We start from the raw sequence: 19,723 nt of genomic DNA on the forward strand, positions 1-19,723 counted from the left end.
AATCACAGTTACTGTATATTAAGTTGTACTCATCACATCACATCCTTCACCTACTGTACAATAAACACTTTATCAAACATAGATTCAAGTTTAGAAAAGTATTAGTTTAAAACAAAAACTAAATATTTTACCAGCAATGCTACATCTATTTACCTACAAATGGAAGATGATGTCGATGTACAGATACAGTACAGTTCAAGTGTCAAGAAACACATGAAGGATTGAGATGTTTTACGTTTCATTAAGAGGCCTGTGGTTGAACCCTACAGTCCAGTGTGTTTTCTTTGTGATAACGTAGATTTCTGGTCTAAAATGAATGCATTTGAAATATTGTACATCTGACCACAGTATTGGATTTGTTTTGTTTTAAGAATTTTCTTTTATTCTTTATGGCTATAGATTCAAAACTAGGGGTGTTGGTTGGTCATGTCCAGGCAATCAGGATTATATTAACTTCTTAATTGACCATAAGTATGAATGAGAGTGTGAATGGTTGTTTGTCTCTACATGTGGTCCTGCAATGGACCAGCTAACCATCCAGCGTAAACTCTGCACACACTACTTGTCCCGGCTCACCCTGCAGTTGAAGATAATTGACTTTAGCTTGGTTGTTCCTCCTTACCATGTCTAGAGACCGAAAAGCAAGTTCTTTAATATAAAACATCATCATGTTTCAGATCCAAACAGATCAATTTAAAATATAATGGTCTGAAAAGACTTAAGGAATGTATCAAGCATTAAAAACAATTAAAGGCAAAGTGAGTCTACATGGTCCAGTTAATGTCTCTAATCACTGGTGTTACTGTTTCCATGGTTTCATCCATGACGTCTGTGGCCTCCAAGTCCTCCGTCACGTCAGCATGCTGGTTAGGCAGTGAGGTGATGGAGGTGTCTTCCATGGATTTAGCTCCTGGAAGAAAAAATTATTTGAATTACATTCAAATTCATGGATGACGGATGGATGGATGGAGATTCCGGTAACTCACTTGGTATGCAGGTGATCAGAGGCTCCTCCCACTGGCCACCGGGCAGGCACTTGATGACAGGATTCAGTTTCTGAATGAAACCCTCATCACAGTAGTACCGCAGTCGTGCATTGGTCTCGTAGCGCGAACGCTTCTTCCCAAAGACTCTAGCGTGGGGAAGTTGAGGAGGCTCGCCACATGAGGCTTTATTGGAAAGAAGTTAAACAAGACATTAGAATCAAATCACCATGAGAGGATTTAAATGGATCAAACCAGAACAGGTGAACTCACAGACTCCCTTCTTGCAGGTGTAGGACAGGTGATAGTTACATGGTACGTCACTCCAATGGCCACCATCGTGCCACACCATCACTGCGCAGTCCTCACCCGACAGGAAGTAGCTGTCAGGCTGGCCCCTGTACCAATTCTCATACAGCTGTCATGAACAGAATCAACTGGATTACACTAGATTAACACTCCTTACACCTTTCTCTTTCACAGCCTTTTTATATTTTGCATTCATTTGTAGTATCATACAGCATCTGCTACATATTAACAGGAAATAGAGTAAGTAAAGCCTTAACTCCCCTGGAAACACTTTGATTGTAGGAGTTAACTCACAGCTAAATCTGAAGTGTGATTACGATTCCATTAACTTTTAATCCACTGTTCAACAATCCTCCTTAACCACCACAGGTCACAACCACCTTAACTCACCAGAGGATTTCCATCTGACCAGCGAAAATCTCCCTCTATGGTTCTGTCATTCAGTCCAATCCACTGGTATTCTTTGTACTTTTCTGAAACAAATCATAAGGTAAACTCTCATAATTCATTGTGTTGGAACAGTTTGAGTAGTTATTGTGTTCTGTGCTGAGCCGAAACTGAAGACTAAGTTAGTAGGACTTGTCTCTTACCTCTCACTCTAGTCTAAACCAATGATTCTTAACCAATAGGCCAGATGTAAAAACTTTAGGTTTGTCAGGGCCACAGGAAAACATTGGTTGATCAATTTATGACAATAGAAATATCACTGTTTTCCATGAGATGCTTGTTACAATACCGCCTCCCACCACTAAGTGGTGGCAATGTTTCATTCAGATGTTTAACAAGCTCCAATAAGCAGAAGAAGACACTTAGAAGGTAAACTGAAGATGAAAGTGGTTCCAAATCCACTTAAAAAAATACATTTTGAGGAAGTAAAAATACAAATTCATTAGGTTTGGCTTTGTGTTTAGAGCCAACGAGGCAGAGCTAAGAGCCCAGTGTGTGAAGTGCGATCTAATGCTATCAAACCAAGCACTGCAGCATTTGAACTAATATGGCATCTAGAAAAACCAAACATCCACTCTAAATGTTCTTGGACGGTCAGCTGGACAGTGAAGTTGAACTGTTAAACTGTAGGTGGATACAAATCAGACCAAGGTAAGATCAGGTAGTCAAACAAATGCAGTTATTTGAATGTGCCCTGGATGGCTCCAGTGCATACTTGAAAATTAGAAAACTAGTAAATTAGTAACCTCTTGGCAAAGAAAAACAACAACAAAAAAGTAACGTTTGTGTCCATGTGATGTTCTAAATAAACCTCTTTCCAAAGTTGTTTTTAAATTTGTTTTTTGCCTCCAGTGAAGTGATCACTGTGTGAACGTCTGAACTACCTGCATGAAGAACCACCAGAGGAATGTTATCTCTCAGTTATGTCTGTGGTAACACAGGGAACACCAACACCATGGAAACTCATCGGTTCAGTGGAAGACATTAAAGGTGGTCCTGTTTTGTTTTGTTTTTGACAGTTATAAAAACACTAACCTTTAACAGCAACATGGAATGCTAAGAATAAATCTTAGTCGCTTAAATTTCAGCAACTGCAGGAAAGGAAAGGATTGGTTTTTTATTATTATTTTAGAAATGACTCTTCATGGAGTAGGAATTGTTTCAATGCCTGCATTTCTTTTCAAATTGTGAAATACAGTACAATGCAATACATAAGAGAGTTCTGTATTCATTCAAGAAGTAGTTTCTGATGAATACAGTTAGTGAGCATCAGTACCAGAAACTGAAACAGAGCCACTGTAAGTACCAGGAACTAGTACTGCGATGGATATATATGGAGAAACATTTTACCGTTGATGTAGTCCTGTTCTTCTGGGGTCATGACAGAAATCAGGTGACCATTGTTCATCCTGCAGTGCTGCTCAGCCACCTCCCAGCTCTGCCTCTTTGTAAAGTGACGGTAACAGAAGCCCTGGAACTTCTCCCAGCCCAGTTCACAGTCCTCCAGGTCTGACACACACATGAAGAAGAAAAGGATTAACTGACCTGGGATTTATTATAAAAGTTCAAGGCGAAGGTGTGTTTGATGCCATACCTCTCTGACACCAGTCTCCTTGGTACCCAGGAAGACAAATGCACTTGACTGATTCACCCTCAACACAGGTGCCTCCATTAAAGCAGGGGTTCTCCAAACAGGAGTCTGCAACTGATCACATAAGGAGAAATAATAAATAAATTATTGCATATAAACACAACTGAGTTCACGTTCTGACTCTGGCATTCATTATTATTCACAGTTTTAAATAACGTAACCAACGTATGTAGCTCATTGGTCCAGGGGATGATTCTCGGGTGTTCAACTTTAACCCTTTTCATGTATGGCACAGCATTTCCCCAAAGACAGCCCTTCTGAAGTTCACATAATGTCCAGTAGGGGGAGATATTAAATTAGGAACTAGACGAGGTTTCCACTTGAAATTATAGTTTGGCCGCCAGTATTGCTTACCTACATGTCAGCATTAAAATGTATTTTTATTAAGCAGGTTAAAAAGTCCATGTTGTGTATTTATTTCCATTAATACAATTCAGAGTTACAGTAATATGAGATTTTTTTCTTTTTTCTCTATGGTTCTTATCAGGTTATGAAGTTATTTTTATACGAATATTTAAATCTGAAAATGTCTCACACAGTCATCTGCAAATGCTCAATAAAAATACAGTTCTCTTTTTAAAATATTTTTACACACATTAAAAGGAACAGAAACTAGGAACAGAAACTGAAAAAAATAATCCTGAAATGCTTCAGTCTAATTATTATTATATTAGTTTATTAGGTAAGTCATAAACTTACATTAGGCCAGTGTCACCAGAATTCCTTGTTGTACACTGAGTAGATTCTAGCTGTGAGCTCCTGTTAAATTCCTCTCCAAGTCATAATTAAAATGTCAGACTAATCCTTCGGCTATCCCTGTGATTTTCTAGAAAATTAATCCCTCTCTTGGTTGGAGGGTTTTTTTCCCCCCCCTTTCATATTAAAGCACCTGAAATGGCTCCTGGACGCTCAGCAGGCAGGGAGTCGACCTTTTCTTCCTCCTCACCCTCCTCTTCATCGACATCATTATTGTGTTCAAAATCCTCAGAGGACAGTGAAGGAGGCGTGAGTGACTGTCCATAGAGGTCCACAGTAGGAGCTGCACCATCCAGAGTGTGTGTTTCCTCAGATGGCTGGACTGTGGCTGTTCTGTCTTTGACTGGAGCATGTCCGAGTTCTATTAAAATAATTAAAGACAATCATAAATTATATGGATCATAATCATTAAAAAAAACTGGTGGATTGGAAAAAACTGGTTACTGACCAACTAAATAACAAAGATGTGTAGCTAGCTTTACTACTGTTATTTCCCTGTAATGGAAAAACTCACTAAATGTGATGAGCAGAGTTTATGAGCTAAAACCTGTCTACGTCAGCTTGTCATGCAGCCAACACAGTTGCATCTTTTGCTAAATTTCCTGCTAAATCTCAAATTGTTCACGTTAAAAAACATTACATATGCGACGTAATGTCTTGTTTTGAAACAGTTGAATCACAGTTTAATCTTTTAGGCTTTACATGCTAACATCTTTATGTCTGCGTATGATCTGTGAGCTGTTTTGATAATAGGCAACACTGCTACCAAGCGGCTCAAAGTCAAAGGTGCACCCAGTGTGTCAACCGTAACGCTTACAGAATGCTGCAGTCTGCGGGTGTTTTTAGGACACTGAAGGCATCAGTGGCATTCTTTTGCCTGTGACTGGTTTACTTAGCTGCAGACTGGGTTTGGCAAACTGTTGAGAGAATGATCTGTTTTCTTTGTAAGACTAAGCTGAAAACACATGTAGCATTATTCACATTTACCCACATTTACTGTCTGCTGGCAACAAAGATATATTTACTGTACTTGTTTTGAAAGTTTTGTAAAACCTTTTGAGTTTTGGTCTAGGTACCGTTTTTCAAAACATGCTTTTTGTTGTGTCTCCAAAAATGAGGGGTTTTCTCAGCAGTAGTTTAGGAAGAATCCTTCAACTTACCGTCGAAGATGCTGGTGGTAATGACCTCATGCTCTGTAGAGATGTTGTCTGTGTTTTTTTGAGAGTCTGGTACTTGTTTCCAGTTCAGGGTGATCACATCTGGCTCCTTTGAGATGCTGTCTGTGTCCTCTGTAGCCGAGGTCTCAGCGCTATATTCTCGATCAGAGCGAGACTCCAGCAGCGTAGAGGAAGAAGGTTCTAGATCCCAGCTGGGAGTGACAGTTGGATGAGGGATCACTTTGATCGTGACGTCTGAATAAGCATCGCTGTGAGCTTCACTACGGGCCCTCTCAGGGGTCGGTTCAGTTGGGATAGTTGGGCTTGTCACCATAGGTTCTGTTCCTGGTTCTATCTCCATATTATCTTCTAATGATTCACCTGATCCATCCTCAGCTTCTTGGTTCTTATCTTTTGGATCACTGTCTGTAATATTTGGCCTTGAACTGATAAAGGATTCTAGACTTTGTCCCAAACCTTGGTTGACCTCTAACTGAATCTCTTCCACTAACTCATTCACTGGTGAAGTATTGTCATTGGCCATCAAGGTGGTCATTTCTAGAGATGTAATTTCTGCAGTGAGAGGAGACAGAGTTACAGTTGCTGCTAAACTGACAGGATTAGATCTTTGAGCAGAAAGATCCTCATTAGAGTTGAAGTCGTCTGTGACTAGAATGGCCTCCGCTCCTGATGAAGTAGACTGGATTTGTCCACTCTGCTCTGCAGGATCTGCTTCCTCTCCGCTTTCATCCTCATCATGATTCTCTGGAGTAAAGGATTCCTTTATCCATCCGTTATGATAATAACCTTTGAATAGAAAAGAATATCAGCTATTTTATACTAACAAGAAGGGAAATGCATCAAGAGATGCTAACGTCAGGGCTCTGCAACTTGTGGCTCTTGAGCATGATCAAATTTGATGTTTGTAAACGGGTCAAATTACCTTGGATGTCTTTAATAAGAACAGTAGAAAACAATGCTTTTTCAGTGGCATTTGATTACTGCCTGTATGCAGAAATGTGTATTTTGTGCTAACCTCTCCACTACTGCTTTGAATGGTTGAGATATGTTTGCAGCTCATGGTGGATTATTTTTTGTGGTGAAATGACCAAAATGGCTCTTGTACTGTTTAAGACTGTTATGAACAATAATCCCTTTTTTGAGCTTCTACTCATGTATTATGGTACTGTTATCTTCAGCAGACAACCCTAACAGAAGTGCAGAAAAAGCTACTCACTTGACTCAGTCACATACAGGTGTTCCACACAGGATGAAGTCCCTGTGTCAGAGTAACTCTTAACTACTGCTTCATCTTTATGAGAACCAGTGTCTGTGTCTCTGTGCGCCACCTCTGTCAGATGGTCAGCAGGGGGCGTAGTGAAGTCAACAATAGATGAAGTCGACACTGTGGTCACCTCATCAGTATATCCTGTGCTGGTTTCTCCTGTCTGCTCAGAGACATCGTGGGTGGTGGTAGAATAGAAGAGCAGAGTTTTTAAAGTTGGTTTGAAGGGGACCTGAGGAGCATGGTCTTCACCTGAAGAACTGTTCACCAACTCTTCCCAGTCAGATCCAGATGTTTCAGTAACTCCTGGTGTATTCAGGGTGTGGGTCTCACTATCTGTTCCAACAACTGTTGGTAAAGTTGACTCCTCTGGAGTAGTTACCACACCAGTAACATCTGACAGTGTTGGTTGTTCGTGTGAATCAGTATCATCTGCTTCTGGATCTTCTGGTTGTGGTTGATAGGCCTCTGGATAGCTGGCCTTCTGTACAGGCTCCCAGGTATCTTTGGCGGTCGGGTAAGTTTGGTGATCAGGTGTGGAGGTGACGGTCTGATGAAAGTCTTCTGTGAACAACGACTCTTCCTCATAGGCCTGTGTTGGGAGCTGAGCCTCCACAGGAGACTGCTTTACAACACTGACTGTCTGGACATGTAGCACCTCCTCACCCACCGTTGACGTCACCTCACTGTAGGTAACCTCATCCTCAGCTGGACTAGTTGAGAAAACCACATCCTGTGGATCAGTGGTCAAATAATCCTGGATATGTGATGATTCTGTGTGTTCAGTGTGAGAGCTGTTATCACCTGGTGGAAAAAGAGTAGAGAGCACACACACACGTATCGATGTTACAACTCCATGACTAGAATGAATCCTGAAGACAACAGTAATCTGTCAGTTCCAAAGTCGATCTCATACTTCTGAAGCAGTAGACATCATGATGTGTGTGGGCCTCAGGAAAGCCCGTCTGGTTGCTGTATCGATAGACCGTTCTAACACCAGGTTCACCACCACCACAGCGCTCTCTAGGGGTGACTATGGGGTAACGCACACTTCCATCTGCCAGCCACCCAGGACTGCAGTGGTTCAGGCCTTCATTCCAGGCTGCGTACAGCTGAGCCGTGGTGGCCAGTTCTGCCCCATGATTCAGACAGTAAGCCTTGGCCTCCCAGAAGGTGAAACGCTGGGGAGCGAAGCCATGGAACACCACACCTTCACATAAAGACATGTAAAAAAAAAAAAAACAAGTCAAGTGAATGAAGAAGAAAACAACACTTAGTTGTTATTGGTCTGGTGATTTTTATACCTTCAATGTTTTCTACATAGCAGTAAACATCATACAGCTCATCAGGCTCCAACAGCCCATAGTTCCTTACACCTGGAGTCCCATCCATGTCCCCGAAGCATCCTTCTCTGGGCATCTGAATGGGATATCTGTCAAAGAGACAACACAGAGAAGAATATTTATATATAAATCTTATGTCATATTAGCTTAGCTTTTGTCTGAAGTTTATCTAAAGTAAAGAAAATGTTTGGTTCCAGATTGAAGGAGTGAGTGAAACTTAGCTTTTGATAATCATCAGTGTGTGTTTTTGAATGCAATGCAAAGAACTGACTCGTATGAGACAACCAGACACACTCTAATGCCATCAGTACCAGAAAAAAAAAAGAAATATTAAATCTATTCAACAGAAGTCGTCACCTCACAGAGTGGTCTGAGAGCCAGCCAGCATCACACTGCTCATATCCACTGTGGTACGCAGCCAGGAGCTGCTCTGGAGAAGCCATTTCTGCACCGATCTCCCTGCAGGCCTCTTTGGCCATCTCAAAGGTGAAGGCGTAACGACTGGATGCATCACGATAATGAAACACTACCCCTGGAAAATGATTGAATTCATTCTTTTTATGTGTTCTGAAATAAAAACTCACTTTCTTATTATAATGTGGTGGAGGAAACTTACCAAAGAAAACTATTGTAAAAGAAATCTTACCTTAAAGTCAGCACACTGACTGGTGGTTAGTTCAAATTATTACTAAAAGTAGTTTCCAAACCAGATAAGATTGGACCGAGGCCATAGCTCCACATTTATATACACTCAGGGATAGCTGAAACTAACTAAACTTTTAATAAAATGACCCTTGATGCCACTGAACATGTTTTATAATGGTAAAAATGTATCATGGGTAAAAAGAACTAGTTTTTACTAGTTCATCTGTTTCTGACCTTTGACTTTAACATGGACCACATCGTTAGCATCCTCCAGGCCCTGCTGTACCTCGCAGCGGTAGAAACCTGTGTCGTTCTGCCTCAGGTCTTCCAGCTGCAGGGTGAGGTCAGCAGGGGAGTAGGCGTAGTTCAGCAGTGAGGCTCGATCCTTGAAGGTCTCGCTGACCTTCACTCTGTCCCCACGCGCTACCAGTATTTCTGTGTCTCGACCGTGAGTCAGTACACTCCACTTGATCCGGGGAAGAGTGAGGACAGCGTGACGTCCGTTGGTGGAGGGAGACGGCAGAAGATGGGTGACAGACACCAAGCAGGGTAACGTCAGATTGCCCCCCAGCACAGCCACTGGATTGGGGTCAGCGATGGTCACCTGTAGAAGTTTGGAGTCATCTAAGAAGAGACAAGTACATTCAGAGTTACATTCAAAGAAGTTAGTTTTTGGAGCTCTGGCTTTGAGGGGCCTCCAGTGATATTGACTGAATCAGTTTCAGTGCTTTCACTACTCACCTTAACCCCTTATCTGCTGATTGTTTTTGACTGTTTTTAAGGAAAACCCACATATATGGAAAGATTTCAACTAAGACTTGAACTGCCGACCATTTATGTTTGTCAAATAAACTCGATGGACTGAAGGTTTTATCTATATTTTATATAAGTACAAATATTATTATTATCTATAACTATAATTTATGTAATTAATCTTGGTTACTATTAGCATTCTTAGAAAATAAATAAAGAGAGGACAGATTTGTTCTTCCTATGAGCAGTGATTCATAGGAACCCATTACTGTCATTTTGATGTAAAAATGAATGGAGATGAGAATAATGTACCTGAGTCGTGGTGGGGGGTGGAGGACGAAGGCAGGACAAGGAGACAGATGGAGAACAGCAGCAGCACAGGAAGACGCTGGTTCAGTCTGTGGGGAAAATACAGCAGGAAGTAGTCACTGATTCAACCTTTTTATTTACTTTTATATACTAGTTTCCTTCTGACAAGGCTGTCGCTTTGACCTTCCAGTCGTGGACTACAAAATACACATTTAAAAGCCAATGTCCCACAGACGCTGATAAGGTGAGGTTAAAAACAAGGGTTAAGAGTGAGCAGGACGAGTGCTGGTCATGTGACGGTGTGTGTAGCAGACAGACGGACTCCTGTGTGTCCTTAAAGCTTCAGCTGCTGTGATCCAGACTCTAGGAGCTGCAGGGTGTGAGCTGAATTCTGATCATGAAAAAACAACTCCCCCGGGGAGTTCAACTGAAGCCACAGCCTCCAATCTGCAGCTTCGTGTATTTTGCACAATTGCTCTACACAATTATTCCTTGGAAAAATGCAAGATTTTTCCAAGTGGAGGCAATGCCGAGGTAAAAGGATTGTTGGTCATTATTGAAAATCCAGTGTTTTCTTTCCCTTTCTAAAACTTACTAAAACCAGTAATAACTCTGATGGAAACGCTGCTTTCAGGAGAGTTTAGACCTAAATATACAACATCTTATTTTGCTTAGAGATAACAATAAACAATAAAAATCACAAGAATAAATCTAATTAATTATCATTATTTAATTTAGTTTTAAAAGGAACAAGAAGGACTGAGTTTGTTTATTGGTTCATAAAATCAACACCTTTTCTGTTTTTTAGGTTAGGTTACATCTTCAGTCAAAGTCTAGCATTCACATCTTTATTCTGTCGTCCAAATATCCTTCATCTGGTGCACTGAGCAGAGTAAATGGACCAGAGACACAGAGACAGACAGATAACACAGATGAGAAAAGGACGCATCCCAGGCAACATCACCAGTCCAAAGAGACGCTCCACATTCACAAGTGGCTGAATAGTCAGTGACTTCACCTTGAGGGGAACAAGGCCAGGGCCAAGAGGGGGGTGGGGGTGGGGGTTGACAGCTCACTCTGCCAGGAGGGGTCATTTAAGGCTGGAAGGAGGATGGGGGAGGCTGCTAAGGAGGGAAGGAGGGGAAGTGATCTACATTCTCAGAGGACTGGCACCAGCTTTGTGAGAGTTTGTCCCATTTGTCACTTCACTCAGAAACTCAATGACTCACACATCCTTAAGCCTTAGCATTCTAAGCAACAGGTCCTCGTGCTGAACACAAAATACAATTCTTAACAACACACTGATTCAATGCTTCTGATTCCTGTCTTACATTAAATGTCTGATGTTAATGGGTTTAATGAGTTTACATCCTGTAAGTTGATGAAAGCTGCAGAGTTTCACCACAGCTGATCACCTGCTCATGTTTTGGCTTGAGCAGAGACTGTCCTCATGTAAGTCCTACTATTTATCCAGACTGACAACAGTCCTTTAGAAGAAGATCTGGAACCCACAGTTAAACCCCACTGATCATTAGGAACATGTTCTCTTGTTCACTTTCTCTTTGTAAAGACCTGAGTCCCCGCCTATTGTGTCAAAATAACCGTCCTGATACTGTTATTTCATGGCTTGGAAATTTCTATCAGACTCCAACAAACAGCTCAGTGGCCCTCAGCAGGAGCAGCAGGTCACAGAGATCAGATGTTGAATGTGGTGTTGTTCCAGCAACACATCCTGAGTGCAGACAAGTCTACATGAGGTCAAAAGTCTTTAAACCCTGAGTGTGGTTGCTCTTGTTAAACGTTGAACCCTGTGGTTCTCTGGGTAGCCAGTTCACAGCTACTGCTTGAGGTTCAGCCATTTTTTTACCACTCTACCACTTGTTTTATGGATCCTTTTTTTTTTTTTTTTTGTCGTGCCACCTAGTTAGCTGAGAGGCTTCTAGTTGTGCCAGCCCCAGTTTCCTGTCAGCTGGGGTCTGGGGAAGGAGGTTGCCCCTGGCGATGGGCACTCTGAGCCATTTCAGGTGGGGTGATGTGTGACTGGGTGGGTGGTATGGTGGAGGAGGTGGACAAGGGTAACAGGGGCAGTTGTTGCTGTAAAGAAACAGAATGGTTGTGGGGAGGTGGTACGGTCCTTCATGGAGTTCCTAGAATTGGATGCTTTCTAGGAAAGGCAAATCTATTTGTGTAGCAGAATATAAGAAAAAAAAAGTTTGGTTGATGAAATGTTTATATTTTAAAATTTTAAAACAAGAGAAAATATAACACCTTATACGTTCAAATACACCGTATCCAAACAAAGTCCCAGGGATGTGACTCAGTGGAGCTAAGAGTTACAATGGTTGTCTTTTAACAGGAAAGCAGCTTTGAACCCTACTCTATCATTTCTAGATTATAAACACACAGATCCTGATGATGGTCCTGACTCTACTTGCATGTAAGGACATATAAGACAGACTTACTTCATCTCAAGCAGCCTCTTGGTCCTCATGAGCTTAGATGCTTCTGCAGGAACAGGTGCAGCTGAGTCTCTGAATCGGCTCCTTCTGGAGACTCTGTGTGTGTCCCTGCTTCTTCAGGGAGCAGAGGGAGAAGAGGAAAGGAGGTGAGGAGGAGAGAAAGTGGGGGTGAAGGCAGCATTAAATTAGACCCACACCTCCCGACTCCTCCCCCTCCGCCTTTACCTACTGCCAGCAACATCATAATCCCTGGTGGTTCACACTGAGGCTGTGTGGAATTATGGGTGTTGACAACAGGGCACTTCATTAATGTAAAGGAGATTATATTTTTATCTTTATTTAACACTAATTTAAAAGGTCAATGAAATCAGACTTTTCTTTTACAAGTGTGACGTAAATGAGAGGAAGAGGATGAAACACAAATTAAAAAATGTTGTCTTGAATATTTAAAATTAGGAGAAATAGGTTTATGTATTTACAAATTTTAAATATATTTTTAAGATCAATATTATAAAGATAAATGAGAAATGCTGTCATGATAACCAAAAATAGGCTTCCATAACATAAAATACTTACAATGTTTTTTATTAATATTATTTTACCTATTAATTATAATAATCTAAAAAAGATTATTTAAGATCTTTTAAAACTGACTTAACCTAAATTATGATCCTCTGAATGATTAAACTAAAGCTGTCTGATGGCAGCCTTTCTCGGAGCTGTAGTTACTGTATGATATGTATTTTCAATCTGCAAAAAGGACACATTCTTCTCAGTTTGTTCCTGTGCAATAAAAAATATGTTATGTATCATAACTGACAATCTGCAAAAAGGACACATTCCTCTCAGTTTGTTCCTGTGCAATAAAAAAGGAATTATGCACATGTGGCTAAAGCTTGGGTATAACAAATAAGTGTGGTGCGTGGTGTGTGTACATGAACAATAACCTGACCACGGGAGGTTAATTAAATTCATAAAATGTGTCGACTAACAACATAAATGCTCTTTCGAAGGGTCTCAGGATTTTATTAACACGGCAGGTGAGCACTTTATCATTGTGACTGTTGAACCTGGGGGGAACCGTTTGAATCAGTGGAGCAGAGCTTTATCATAATGGGATGAAAATAAAAAAAGAGAAAAGAAAAGAAAGAAAGAAAGAAAGAAAACTCAGAAACACAGTAAACACAAAACAGAAATGAATCCAAAGCATTTGTAGGTTTAAATTCACTGATTTAGAGGAATGCCTCTTTATTGGAGGTTATAAATGAGGTATCAACAGTCTTGAAATTAACTCCTTAACTCCTGAAATTGATAATCAGTAGTTAAGGGTTGGATTGTATCCTGTTGTTGTGCAATACTGCTGAAGCAGAAAGCTGAAGAATCCAGAGTTACTGTAAATGTAAGTAGGATTCTCCTATGACACAGTTAGTGAGTGAGTTGGTTCTCAGGCTAAAATCTCTTATTGTTAACGTGAAATTTCCCATCCTGTGTTTTCCTTCATGATCAATCCATTTCTTTTTCTTTTTTCTCTCTAAAAAAGTGGAATATAATATAATAATAGCTGTGAACTCTAAAAAACAGTTGGTAACAGCAATAGAGATTTTCCCCAAATTCCCAACAGGGTCGTTAAAATCCTCATCATCCTCATCCTCATTTCCCATCCCTCTGATGTTGTTCCTGTCAATGGAGTTTGCTCACTTATATTAGGGGCTGCCCTGTGCTTAGTTAGCCACTAGAGGACAGTAGTGAACAGCGCATGCGATTAGTAGCGATTTTAATAGAAATGTGCTGTACTATAAATGCTTAGATTAAAACAAGTTGATTCAGACTTTGTGTCTTACTCTTCACAGCTGAGTGACCCACAACAAAACATCTACAATTAAACTCAGTGAAGCCTAATTTATTTAATTATCCTCTTTTTTCTAAAACAGCAATTGGATTCACTAGTAACAAATATGAAAAAAGAAAGACAAAACGTTTCTATTAAGGTGAACCTCATCAGATACAGTTTTAACTTACTAAACAGTCCGTAAATAAATATTTAATAAACAAGTTTGTACAATGTTTGTATAATATAAAGAAATTATATTATACATTTTACAGAAATATGGATAGATTGTTATAGATAATTTATAGATCATTTTATAGATAAATATAGATTAATTTTAATAAAGAGTTTGTATAATGATATAAATTGGATAGATTATCTGGTTAAATATGAAATACTGTTCTTTCATGTGCAACAGTGCTCTTAATTAATTACTTTTACTACTACTACTAATAATAATAATAATTATTATTATTATCATCATCACCAACAATATATATACATATTTGAAATATATATAATACACATTTTTTTGTCTCCTACCTTTGGGCTTCAACCCATAGTTGCACACTGATATAGTGACAAAACTGAAGAATTTTGGTATATGGTTTTTATGTTAGAGTCGTGTACACTCTATACCTATACACTCTCTATGCATTTGTGGGGCAAGTGTTCAACACATTTTAAAACATTCCTTAGATCTGTTGAGTTGGCTCTAATTCTCCCGTGTGTGCAAAGAAAAGCAGGAGAAGCAGGAGAAGACAGTGGGAATACGCTTCAAAACTGTATGTTTGCACAAAGCTCATTTGATCGTCCGATCATCTGGTCTTTGACCTTTTCAGCCCCTCCGATGCCTTTCGGCCTACTCATTCATTCCTGACGTCCAGAGCTGCTGCCCCAGCATACAATCAGCTGCTTCATCTGATGCCACCGACCTCTGAACTCTGACCTCTCATCCACGCGACCCCTACGGCACATAACTCTATGACATTTCAGCTGAATAAAGGATCCATTAAGAGTGGAGTGCAAGTCCAGTTAAGAGACTTTATGGGTGTGTGTGTGTGCATGTGTGTGTGTGCATGTTCTGCATTATTCCATTCCATAAGACTGCACAGGCTTCATGCAAGACGGAGTGAGAATACTCCCAAACCACACTGAGGCCAAATAAAGAAGAAGAGATTTCCCTGCCACACAGTGAGATCTTTGTTCTCTGCTAGAATTCCTCGGCCTTTACAACATCATCAGCCGAGGGGAACCACACCAACGAACTGCACCATTGGTCAAAATCCATTCACTGGACTTTTACTGAAACCAAAGCATGATTTGTCCAACTGAAGAAAGAGGCAATAGATCCATAGCTGTATTGTTTGACATGTTCTGATTAATCTGTCATTTCAAATGTCATCCCAGGGACCAATCCTGGTTTTTGGACAGGTTCTCTGTGGTTTGTGACTTCTGTCTTTAAAACTTGTTTTATGTGGCTTGGCATGAATGAAGGAAAACACTTTGTCAACAGGGACTTTTTTTCACCCTTTGAAATATTACACAGCTTTTGAGGATTTTGAACTATAGTCAGGGTCAACTTTACAACACAGACAACATAACAGTATCATAATATAACATCCATAACATGACTGTTACCTTCTTTTGGCTAACCTTAAAAACTGTTTTTGGTTGTCTATAGCTGAAGCTTTGCACACCTTTAGACTTTTTGATTTTTATGTTGAAACGTTAAGCCTTTCCAAGACTAATTTAAGGGGGTTTCCCTTTGGATATTATATATAAAAAAAAAAAAAATCTGCTGCACAAAGTGATCGATGTCATTCTTCAGATCCATTTGTTAGTCCACTAAAGCTGGTCAGAACCAGTTTTCACAGAATCTGCAGAAACTCCCAAAGTACCAATGAGGGCCATAAACACACAGAACTGAGTCACAGTCTCGTACAACACATGGGGCCTTGTTTCGCAAAAGCATACTTGCATCATTTATCAGATAAGTCCCCTTGTGCTTTTCAGTTGGGATAAGATACAGCTCAGCTATCTCGCTGTAGTTCAGGGAAAACCCCAGCCGGTTTGGTCTGCTGTACATTGACTGTTTGACAACGATATCATCTGTACTTTTAAGAATCTGATCAACGTATGTGACATCTGGCAGTGTTTACTGTGGTGCAAGCCGAATAACAGCACGCCTCGTTTGTACATTTTACGATTCGAAACAACAACGTAAGCATAAGGTTTAAGGTGAGTGTTTAAATACATTTTATTACAGGATTAGTAAAGATAAATGTCCTTTTGAAGAGTTAAAAAGGTAGTTGATAATTAATTGGTCACAAGATGATGTGAAAAAAGGGTAGTGGACTTCTGAAAAGATTTTGGAGATAAAAAAAGAAGGGGAGGTGCTGCATAAGGTGGTCATGACCTTTTGAGGCACTGAAGGTCATGACACCTACCTGCAAGATACTCACCATAAGACCAACCAAACAATAACAACACCAACGAAAGGTTTCAGCCACAGACAACACACACAAATCGTTCAATCCTAAGACACTCAAACTAACAATTATTAACCCTAAAACACACACAGTCCTACTACATTCAAGCCAACTACACTCAGCCCAAAGTTAACCAATGCCAGAAGAACACTGAACCCCTCAAATACAAATACAAGCAAATATTTAACCTAAGAAAACTTCAACACCAAGGTACCCAATCGCAAAAAGACCTAATCCTAAGAAAATCATCCCACACACCCAAACCACCCAATCACAGTAAACTGAAGGCGGCCAACTCTAAAACACTTAACTGCAAGTCACGAACCACAACACACTTAACTCTAAGTTGCTTATTCTTCCCAACCACAAGAGGGCCCCTGTTTGTGTTCTTCTAGTGCCAGTTCCAAGCTCCATATAAATAAGTAGTGTTGCATCGAGAATGGCATCCATGACAGAAACCACTAGGAAATACTTCCTGTGAAGAGAGGAGGGGGAAAGAGGGAGGGAGGGAGAGGGAGAAGGTGATTTGATGTGCCTGTCAGGTTCCTTTGAAGTGCGGCTGTAGTCAGCTGCTTGTTGTATACACATGGTTACTCATGCTCACGTTTGTCTCTTCTGCTTAAGATGAGCGTTTAATCTTAGCTAATCCCCTGACCACTGGACCGGCTCAGTGCCAAGAAGGCGGAGATTAACGAATGAGCACATTAACTGAAAATATCATATTAATGTAGAGCAGAAGTCGTGATTATTAATGACTGCAGTTGAACATGTTTTAAAACATGCGGACTAACCTTTGAGGTTCACTGAAGAAAACGACCGTTTGACCGAGACAAAGCTAACATCGTCCTGCATTGTGTCGTGACTGTTCCCGGAACCTCTGGACAAGTTTCAGGTGTAATCTGCTGGAGCCGCGTTCATCAGACAGACTAAACAGTACATCGTGTATCAATCGTGCTCCTCGTGTATTTCGGAGCGTGTTTACAATACTGTGCTGTCATATATCAGTTGTATTTATTAGCATAAACCCCTCAAGAGTATTTATCTCTGAGGAGACTTTTGTTTATGTCTATCAGATACTTGTGAACCCAGTCCAGCTCGACTGTAACACACATCACATTTGTTGGATTAATGACGCTGAGGTGGAATTTTCTGTAAGTCCTCAACAGCATTCTAGTAAAGAATGGACAGATGTCCTCTGTCTTTCTTCAAATCTCCCTGTCTACTTGACACTCTCCATCTCTCTCCCTTGTCTCACCCTCTCTGTCCCTCTTTCTCGCTCCTATCTCTCTCTAGCTTTCTCTTAAACACAGACACACAAAGTATGCACATGACTGTACGTCTCTTGCGCGTACTAGTCTCAAATTAATTTAAATAAACTCAGAAAGTCATTCTTACAAACCAAACCTACCACTAATACTACTATTACTGTACTACTTACTTAGACCAAGACACAATAACTGAACATTGTCAAGTACTCCAAAGGGAAAGGCCTAAGGGTTACTACTAGGGTATTTATTTTTTTACTAGGGTTTTTTCTCTTCTTTTACTGATTTACTTTGTCAGAGATATTTTTCTGTATTTTCGTAGCTGTATGCAAATTTTAGTGCTGTAAATTTTGAGAATTATGATCCTGTTTAGAGGAAAATTAAGAATAAAGAGCAGTCAGTGAGCGCGAACATCATGTGGGACTAGGCTGCACTCACTCTAGGGTTAGTTCCGGCTACTTTATGAACAAGCTTTAAAATAGTCCGCCTTCACCAAAGTCTTGATTTACTGACTGCCCAAGGCGGCGATTTGCAGATTTTTGCAGATGCAGCAGGAGATGTACTTAATCGAGCTTGTGCGGATGTGTGAACCAGTGTTCCACGCTTTGGCCCACCAACCACGCCGTAGCAGGAAAGGGCTCTGCACCCAGGCGTGGAGCAGTTACACTCACACTAGCCTTAGAACTGACCGGACTTCTGGGGTCAAACATGCTTGGGTGAAGAACAACGGCCTTAGAGTGAGTGAACCCTAAGACTGTTCAATAGCAGCATGATCTACTACAGCTATTGGACCAAGTTTACCTCCAAATTCCAAATGTTAGCCTAGCTACCTTCTACTGTATAATGAAGTGGCTTTGTCAATTTAACACCCATTGTGGTAAATGTTTAGGCATATTTAGGCTAATGTTAGCTACTGAGTGTAACTACAGTGTATTATACAGTGAAAAAACACCTACATGTCTATATTTCCTTCAGCTTCAATTGCCCTCACTTCTTTTTTCTGCTGATTTGAACAGACTTTGCATCTGAAGGAGACGTTGATTCGCTACTTTTGCGCCTATTATTTTTCACTTTTTTTTTAGTTTGTTTCCAACTTAGATGTTTTTCTGGATGTGCTCCAGTTTCTGACCTCAACTGTGAGGGTTCAGATGTTCAGTGGGTTATACACATGTGACCACAAAGGTTGTAAAATGCTTCCTCTCCTTTTTTAGACTTGCTGTTTTTTACACACATACACACGCACACACATACACGCCAACACACACACACATCTGCCTAAACACTCACTTGTCATCATCGTAAGTTAAACTCAAGAGATGTTTTGGTTTGAGAGAAATATTACTGCAGAGGTAAAGAAAAATCCAGATACATTAAGTGGAGAACTGAAGAAAGAAACATTTGAGCAGAAGGAGTTATAAAAGAGGGTTGCAGTAAAAAAAAAAAAAAAAAAAGCAGAAGACTGATATGGAGACCAGATTGGGACATTATTTTTTTTAACAGTGGTTTTTTTCATCTACTGTGAAAGAGCCAAGGCCATTTTGGATTCTATAGAGATTCTTTCTGTTTGTCTGCCAACAGTTACTTATTGTTGGCACAACCCTGGATTCTTCAACATTTTTTGTAGCTAGTTTTGTTAATATATATATACCTTGTATATATACATATATACATAAAAAAATCAATAATAATCAATTGAGTATTTTTGTTTACTTGTAGGCTTTATTTGACAATATAACAAATATTTGCCTATTGTGTACATTTAGTTATTACTGACTTTTTACTACTGAAAATTGAAAAAGAAAACTTTTTTTTCAGTTTTCTCTGCTTGACCTTCAGCTATTATATTTTTGGCCTCTTTACATTTTTGTGGTACCTTAGGAGTATTCCTCAGATGGTATATAAGTTGTACATATGCTAACACCCTTTTTTCACACAATTTTGACCGTGGGGGTATTAAAGCTTAAAGCTATTTATCATGTGAATTTACAATGTAACAACATTTTGGGGTTGTTTTTCTCTGAGATCTTCTATGGAGACACAT

General features: G+C 40.1%; 1 protein-coding gene across 1 annotated transcript; it reads right to left on the reverse strand.

Moving 5' to 3' along the window:
- Positions 1-362: 362 nt before the first annotated feature.
- On the reverse strand, positions 363-12,237 carry bcan (brevican). Its single transcript, XM_008323839.3, has 15 exons — positions 12,101-12,237; positions 9,642-9,727; positions 8,811-9,200; positions 8,289-8,463; positions 7,893-8,020; positions 7,505-7,798; positions 6,541-7,392; positions 5,307-6,110; positions 4,280-4,507; positions 3,334-3,444; positions 3,090-3,248; positions 1,683-1,765; positions 1,257-1,401; positions 987-1,169; positions 363-910 (listed from the first exon to the last, which is right to left on the reverse strand). The coding sequence occupies exons 1-15, from the start codon at positions 12,127-12,129 to the stop codon at positions 765-767; spliced, it is 3,813 nt and encodes a 1,270-aa protein (XP_008322061.2). The 5' UTR covers positions 12,130-12,237; the 3' UTR covers positions 363-764.
- Between the last annotated feature and the right edge of the window lie 7,486 nt (positions 12,238-19,723).

This window comes from Cynoglossus semilaevis, chromosome 13 (genome assembly GCF_000523025.1).
Source record: "Cynoglossus semilaevis isolate Cse_v1.0 chromosome 13, Cse_v1.0, whole genome shotgun sequence".
Lineage (NCBI taxonomy): Eukaryota > Metazoa > Chordata > Actinopteri > Pleuronectiformes > Cynoglossidae > Cynoglossus > Cynoglossus semilaevis.